At 37.3% G+C, this 8,205-nt stretch overlaps 1 protein-coding gene across 1 annotated transcript; it reads left to right on the top strand.

The window, feature by feature from the left end:
• The first annotated feature begins 472 nt into the window (after positions 1 to 472).
• Positions 473 to 6,699, top strand: LOC113231009 (minor histocompatibility antigen H13-like). Its single transcript, XM_026465141.1, has 3 exons — positions 473 to 677; positions 2,110 to 2,419; positions 6,312 to 6,699. Exons 1-3 carry the CDS (start codon positions 638 to 640, stop codon positions 6,379 to 6,381), a joined length of 420 nt encoding a protein of 139 aa, XP_026320926.1. The 5' UTR covers positions 473 to 637; the 3' UTR covers positions 6,382 to 6,699.
• Positions 6,700 to 8,205: the final 1,506 nt, after the last annotated feature.

The following is an 8,205-nucleotide window of genomic DNA, read 5'->3' as shown; positions in this document are numbered from 1 at the left end:
TAAGTTTGAAATACTTTAATTGCCATTTAGGCAAATAACTTTTATTTTTATGTGTACAAATTGGAGTGATTTGAAATGGAATATTTTAGGTAACTAGGGTACCATAATGACAATATGATCATAACTTTAACTTGTATATATTTCCTTTTTTTATAATACTAATGACGGGACGAACAAGTCGTGCGTCTGATAGTAAGCCACACGCCTGTCCATAACAGTTGCAGTGCTACTCAGAGCTTTAAATAGTAAAGATCTGAGGGGCACTGCCACTACGCCCGTCACCCGGAGACACAAGTTGACAATACGCCTGTAATTTCACCAGAATTATTTCCAGAAGTTGACGTTTTGCAGTGACGGTATCGGTTTTAACGTGCGAGATGGAACTTGTGGAGAAACTTCATCATCATTTTAGTCCAAAGACGTCGATTGCTGGACATAAGACTAATATAACTTTTTGCAATAACTGATCATAATCCTGAATGTTCGTGTACAGCACTGGATCGCCAACAATCTTTTCGGCATCGCTTTCGCAATCAACGGCGTGGAACTTTTGCACCTCAACAACGTGGTGACGGGATGCATCCTGCTATGTGGCCTCTTCCTCTACGACATCTTCTGGGTGTTCGGCACCAACGTCATGGTCAGCGTCGCCAAGTCTTTCGAAGCGCCTATAAAACGTATGTACCTTTACTTCAAGATTATGCAACAGACGTACCCGATTGAAGTTTATATAACGGACGTACCTACTTCAAGTTTATATAGCGTACGTACCTTAATTCGAGATTATGTAACGTATGTACCTTTAATTCGAGACTATGTGACGAACATAACTACTTCAAGTTTATATAACATACGCACCTTTAATTCAAGACTACGTATTCATTTCCATTGAAATCGCATTTAAGCAAACAAAGACTAACACAGTTTTATGACAAAAGTTAGCCATACAGTTTTTGAGAGACCTTGGAAATGTGTGAGACTCAATTGGATACGCGTATTGTAGGTAAATTTGAACAATTTGTTTTTCTTACCCGACAATAAGAACAATAATGTCAAAAGAAATACTGCCATCGCTACGTCACCCCGTAAATATTACGCCTGTCTCGCGAGCTACACACGTGCATTGCGTAGTGCGATCTGTTCGCGTGCCCCTCGCGCGCATTATGAGATTTTTTTACAGAGGCGCACTCGCTAGATGTACAGATCTAGCGCACGCTTAACTTTTATCATTTACAATATTTATTTCAAATATCATATAGACTGTCTTTTTTGATTACGGAGTAAAATTACATTTGCAGGGTTGCCAATTTTTATAAAATCTTTAATAGTCATGTTGTTGTTGTCGACAATTTTATCGACATATTGTGAAAGAAGATAAAATTTTGCCAAAAATGATTGAATTGTGAACGACGTTCAATGATTACTGGATGTCTTATTATAACATAATATAATAGTTATAACACTTGAAAGATCTCCGTTTTGTTTTAATAGACACAGTTCTAAATGCAGTGTATATAATTTGTATGAATTTACAAATAGTGACAATTCAAATGAACCTGCACCCAGCAGTTGGACGAATAACGGGCCGATGATGCTTCAAAAGAAACAACTTTAGCTATTTATTACATAAGCGTGACCAACATTCAGTCGATAGTCGATAGAATATTTATCGACTGCAATCACTAGCTACTTGCAAGCGGGCAACACTTTTGTGCAAAGAACTGTTATTTTACTCCATCTTCAAAAAAGAAAAATTATAGAAGGGAACAATCTGAAAGCGCTAAACGGGTCACTACCATGATTGTATCTTTCTCATCCCAGTACACAGAAACAGTATACTCGTAAATAACCTTAAGTGTGCCTTACAATTAGACGCTCGTCGCGTCAGTCGCGTTTCACTTACAGTCACAGCTAGTGATGACGATAGATTATCGCGTATATTTGTTTTTCAACCAAACCGACGTTTTTAATCAACCGTGATCATGGGACCTGTAAAGGGCCCGAAACGTCGGTATGTCTGTAAAAACAAATATACGCGATTTAAATTCGGAAGAATAGTTTCATTTCCTATCCTGTTAATTTGTTGACGCGAATCTCGTGGTTTCGCAGTGGTGTTCCCTCAAGATCTGCTGATCAACGGTCTGAGCGCGTCAAACTTCGCGATGTTGGGGCTTGGCGACATCGTAGTGCCGGGCATCTTTATCGCGTTGCTACTACGCTTCGACAAGAGCCTCAAGCGCGGCTCTGAGTTCTACTTCCGTGCGACGTTTGGCGCATACGTTCTGGGACTATTATGCACCATCCTGGTGATGCACATCTTCAAGCACGCGCAGCCGGCGCTGCTGTACTTGGTCCCCGCCTGCCTCACCACGCCGTTGTTGCTGGCGTTGCTTCGCGGAGACCTCCAGGCTCTCTTCAAGTGAGTATAGAATTTAATATTGATGATTATTTAAACATTGTTAAAACATGTTTTCGATACCTCCAATGAACTACGCCAGCTTAATTTTTTGACCTGTTCTGATTTTATTTTGTTTTTTGTTTCTTTTTTTTTCGCAATATTCGCATTTTTAATTTTATTTTCGGTTTTTGTTTTTTGTTTTTTTTTTTCATAAAATTCGACGAGCATGTCGACTGTGAACTGGCAATCGGTACTATCTCAATTTTGACAACTTTACAGGTGAAGAAAAAAATTGTTTGCGTCATTTATATAGCATCTGATTTATTAAACAAAAATACGTAGTTTTTAAATATTTTTATTACACATACACTAAGTATTATTATTTAATAAACCAGCCCCGTAGCATGGCTACGCATGGTAGTCGCGACGTCCGCGATAAAATTGAAATGCGCGTGCTATTGGCTGTCTCAATGGACCTAATTTAGATAGCCAATAGGGCGCTCTCATTTCAATTTTATCGCGCGCGTCGCGACTATCATGCGTAGCCATGCTACGGGGGCAGATGTTATATAAATGACGCAAACAATTTTTTTCTTCACCTGTAAAGTTGTCAAAATTGAGATAGTACCGGTTGCCAGTTCACAGTCGATATATTTGTAAATAAATATGGCTGTTTACAAAAATAACAAATAAATACATAATTTTATTAAAAATGAGCCGTCGTGGTAGCCTTATGGTATGACTTATAGCCGCTCATACAGAAGCCATGGGTTCTAATCCGGGCTCAGAATTTAGCTTTTCGGTGAAGGAAAACACCGTGATGAAACCGCACCTTGAAGAAGGTTCACAACCCTCAGAAAACGTGTGAAGTCTCCAACCCGCATTGGGCCAGCGTGGCGGACTATGGCCTAAACCCTCAGAGGAGACTCGTGCTCAGCAGTGGGAGGTACAAATGGGTTGATGATGAAATAGTAGTTTATGTGACTGTTACATAATGAAATCCTTGATAATACGATCACACGAGTGTTTTAATACCTAATTGTGTACAGTTACATGCACTGCTTTATCTATACACATATTATAAGCTCTCTGTGATGTGTTCAGGAACCGCATGTTACGACTGGCGAAATGGCGGCAAATAAAATTTTCTCACGCATGTCACACATCCGTAGTTTTTATTTAATTCATAGACAAACTAGAGTCGGCCCCAACTATCATATCGTTCGATATCAATTATTTAAAGGAAGAACAATTAACATGTGAAATTTGTCAAAATTGATTGCTATTGACATTTCATTTCGAATAAAACTTCGTCTCGACTGATATTAGAATTGAGGTCGAATCACATTGTTTTGTTTTTCAGAGATGTTCGAAATTTGAATGTCATAATAAAATCGAATCCGATGTTATTAAGAAGCAATAATAACATTTTCACAGATAAGAAATTTATTCTAACAAAACAGTTTATTTTTATGCTGGTCGCAATTTGCGGTTGTTGAACACATCATACAGACTTCAACAGAATCACAAATCAAAAACTATATTTTTTCTTACTTTTTTCTTGCTACATTAGCCATTTGTTATTTTTATCAGTCTTAAACCCGAATCGTATGTCTACCTTTTGTTATGTATAAAATGACTCATTGATAAAATCGAGTTTGAGACAGGGTGACATACAGCTCAAAACGGAAATGCAAACCGATAATACGTTTCCTTTAAAACAATTGCCTAATTATTAAATTTATTGTAGTCACGTTGTTTGACCACCGCATATTCGATTATTTTTGTAAAATTACTCCACTAGTTTCATTGACTTACAAACAAATGGACGACGGGTCTAATACAAAAACCACGAAAAAAATGTCCCAAGTCAACCTATTCGAAATTTAAATTGTAATGTCATCGCAGTATCGCGCTGTCAGTAGAACAAATGAAGACTAAAGCGGAGTGTCGCGCTCTGGATACGATTTTAGCGCCTTACAAGTGCGGACACTTTTTAGCGCGGACCCGACGAACATATAATTGTAAGTCAATGACTAGTTTGTTATAATTGTTAATACAAAGATCAAACACAGAAAAATATCCTTCGATCCAGCTGGATTCAAACCAACGTCTTCCAGCAAACAAAAAAAGCCACGGAACGAACTAGCGATCTTTACGATTTTTTCTATGTGCTTGTTGCAGATTTTTGCTTTTGGTTTTTAACCATTTTTTTGCCTTAACGCCATCTGTGATAAATCTTTTTCTTCACTCAGCCACCAGGCACCTTTACAGCTACCAGTAGCTGACTAGAGATATCGCTTTAATAATTTTTAAGTTTATTGAATGTCATGAATCATGACATCATGACATCATGACTCATGATGTTTGACCATCATGATATATATATTTTTTTATTACTTAGTTATAATTTAAAAAAAACAAAAAGTTGTTAGAAATCAAAAGTAGAGATCTGCAACAAGCACTTCGACTGTGAACTGGCCATCGGTACTATCTCAATTTTGACAACTTTCCACGATGAAGAAAAAAAAATGTTTGCATCATTTATTTAGCATTATTAAATAAAAATAAGTAGTTTTTAGTATGGTCATCATAAGAAGGCTTAAGGTCACTCAGCGGGCAATCGAGAGAGCGATCCTCGGTATTTCTCTACGTGATAGAATAAGAAATTAGGAAATCCGTAGGAGAACTAAGGCAACTGACATAGGTCGAAGAATTGCTCAGCTGAAGTGGCAGTGGGCACATTGCTAGTAGAACCGATGGCCGTTGGGGCGGAAAGGTTCTTCAATGGCGACCGCGCACCGGACGACGCTCAGTGGATAGGCCCCCCACCAGGTGGACCATAGATCTGGTAAAGGTCGCGGGAAGCCGATGGATGGAGGCAGCGCAGGACCGATCGTCGTGGAGATCGTTGGGGAGGCCTATGCCCAGCAGTGGGCGTCGTATGGCAGAATGATGATGATGACGTAGTTTTTAAATATTTTTATTACACATGTACGTATGTACACTACGTATTTTTATTTAATAAACTAGATGCTATATAAATGACTTTTTTTTTCAACCTGTAAAGTCAAAGTCAAAGATTGTCCATTATTTATACCAGAGGTAAAATAAATTTACACTTGAAAACGTCACATTTAAGCTACTGCTCGTTCACTACGCTGACCTCCATGAGAAGAACGAGCAAGGAACTCTAGTGATTGCTCTTTTCAAATAAACTTAAATGCTATGGAATACACTTTGAATCAAATTTATGTGGATTCTGGAGCCATGTCGTCTTTCCATACATCATCTAACACGTAGTCTTCAATTTTGTAATATGATTTTTCGATCAAAATATTTTTAATGTAGTTTTTAAACTTAGGAAATGATAAACTTAATATATGCTCCGGAATCTTATTGTGCAGTTCCCCATAAAAGAGTTGTTTACCTTGGTTAAACGAAATCGTGGTACCATGAGTTTGGACTTAGCTCTAAGGTTAATATTATGGATATCCTCTTTGTTATTGAAATTATGTATATTTTTACGGGCTTATAAAATATTTTAGTAAATGTACTGTGATGCCACAGTCATGATACCAGTCTCCTTAAACTTTTCTCCGAGAGAAATCCGAGAGCCTAGCCCGAGAGTAAAGTTGTCAAAATTGAGATCTCAATCGTCATACCACCTTTTTATCACCTTTTCTCTGGTTCCTGGCCATTTATTTTCAAATTTTGAATCGTTCTTTAATTCCTTTGCCTTTCCATTCTCACTTAGTTTCGTTTCGTTGTCACCCTCTATATCACAAATTTTGATCTGTTTTTACCAGTTTCCATTTTAAATCATGTGCCTATTTAACACCATTAAAATCCAGTAATATTTGTAAAAAATGCTATGTACAATTTTTAAATCGGATGTACGTCTTTATTGCAGCTACGAGGACCAGATGCCTGTCGTTGAACCGGCGGCGGAGGGCAGCGGCAGGTCCAAGAAGACTGAGTAGACGCTCAGTCAGCCGCTTCTCACAGCACAACACTGCACACCTGTTCAAGTACATTACGACTCAATGCGTCACTCTATTGGCTGGTATCGAGTTAGATCGCGATATCGACTATGCACACTTTACAAACATCAATGTCACAAAAAGGTGCAGCTATTCAATTGTAATCTTTACTCTGTCACAAGAATACAACATATTTTGTTTGGACTACAAGATAATGTCAGTACAGAGTACTAAAAAAACCGACCTTACAAGTTTATTATTATTTTATTGAAATTGGTTACCGGAAATCGGTGCGCGAAATTCATCCCCTAGTTGCCACCCTTAGAGGTGGATTTTTTTTTTCAAATTTAAATTGGACCACTCCCTCTTTCTAACATAAACAGAATCATCAAAATCGGTTCACAAACGCTGGAGTTATCGCGTTACATACACAAAAAGCTGACGAATTGAGAACCTCCTTTTTTCAAGTCGGTTAAAAACAAGATTCGCGGGAAAGCTTTACAAGAGAATATCTCAAAGATGTTGGAGAGTCGTATGTTGTACGTTGTACTGCCCCTTTTATTGACATCTCATAATGTATAAGGTAATTTGTAACAGGGTGTACGGCAAACAATTTTTATAGTAGCTAGACTGCCCCGTCTCTGCCGCTGTCGTCATGGCGACAGTGTAATTTTAATTCTTTTTTTATAAAATCAAACCATACTATAATAATAATATTATCAAAATGACACTAGATATCAACTTCTGGTACGGAATTCAAAGGATACCTTGTACCAAGTGACAAATTAACTGACAAATTCTATAACGTACACAATGGCGCCTTGTTCTTTTTTTTAATTTCTTTAATCGAAGAAATTAAACGGCAATGTCAAGAAACCAATCATACAGCCAAGCTGTGACATAATATAGGTTATATTTCTTTGGTTCAAGAAATTTTAAAAATGGCGTCCGTTTTAGTATTATTGTTATGTATAATCAAATTACATAATATTGTTTTAGGTGAAAATATTGTGTTGTGAAAACAGCTTATTTTATCGTGTGATTGCGACTACTGATTATTCCTTGTCCGAGCACGCGACGAGCATTTAGTCGAAAACACTTCCATTGGATCTTCCATTTAGGGTCGTGTGTTATTGGTCATATAATTTTGCAGACCTGGCGATACAGGTGTCCGGTAAATAGAGCGAGTTATCGGTTAGGATATCGAAGACTAATCTAGGAAGGCGTAATATGTCTTGGTAGCATTGATACTGTCTGCGGCTCAGTATTGCCATTTAAACTATTGTTTCTGCTAATTCTGTCAAACTTTTGCAATGTTAATGTTGCTATCTATTGTTTCCATTTATTCTTGCTAATTATTTGGTGATCTTTTCTCCGACACATTTTTGGCGCTGTTGCCATTAAAACAGCTGTGTCTATTAATTGCCTGTCAAAGTTATGACATACTATTGACCATTGTTGCTACTAATCAGTTATACAAGTGGTTTGAATGGTATCATTGAATCGTAAAGACAGATATGTTTATTATCTCTAATATTTCGACTGAAGGACATGAACCCAAGGTTATGATATAAATTAAAAAAAAATTATCAATAGCCACTCGGATGTCGCTTTCGGCCGTTGATTGGCTAATGAAAACCAACAACTTTTCTTTGTATCATTTTTAAAACCTCTAAAAAATATTGACTTAACAATCTACTACTTACAGCTTTTTCTACTACTTACTTTTTTGACAGTCGTCCCGTACCCAATTAGCGCGTAATCGCAGAATTATCGGAATAAATCAAAGAAGTCAAAAAATCATTTATTCCATAGGTAAAATAA

The sequence above is a fragment of the Hyposmocoma kahamanoa genome, unplaced genomic scaffold (assembly GCF_003589595.1).
Source record: "Hyposmocoma kahamanoa isolate Upper Pololo Valley unplaced genomic scaffold, ASM358959v1 64, whole genome shotgun sequence".
Classification (NCBI taxonomy): domain Eukaryota; kingdom Metazoa; phylum Arthropoda; class Insecta; order Lepidoptera; family Cosmopterigidae; genus Hyposmocoma; species Hyposmocoma kahamanoa.
The sequence above is the reverse complement of the archived record's forward strand: the minus strand, read 5'-3'. Positions and strand labels throughout refer to the sequence as shown.

Bases quoted from the DNA above. Each gene is read 5' to 3' on its own strand.
- LOC113231009 (XM_026465141.1), top strand. From the start codon at position 638: ATGGTCAGCGTCGCCAAGTCTTTCGAAGCGCCTATAAAAC. The intron at 678-2,109 runs GTATGTACCTTT...GTGGTTTCGCAG, and splicing joins TTTCGAAGCGCCTATAAAAC to TGGTGTTCCCTCAAGATCTG. The intron at 2,420-6,311 runs GTGAGTATAGAA...TCTTTATTGCAG, and splicing joins GACCTCCAGGCTCTCTTCAA to CTACGAGGACCAGATGCCTG.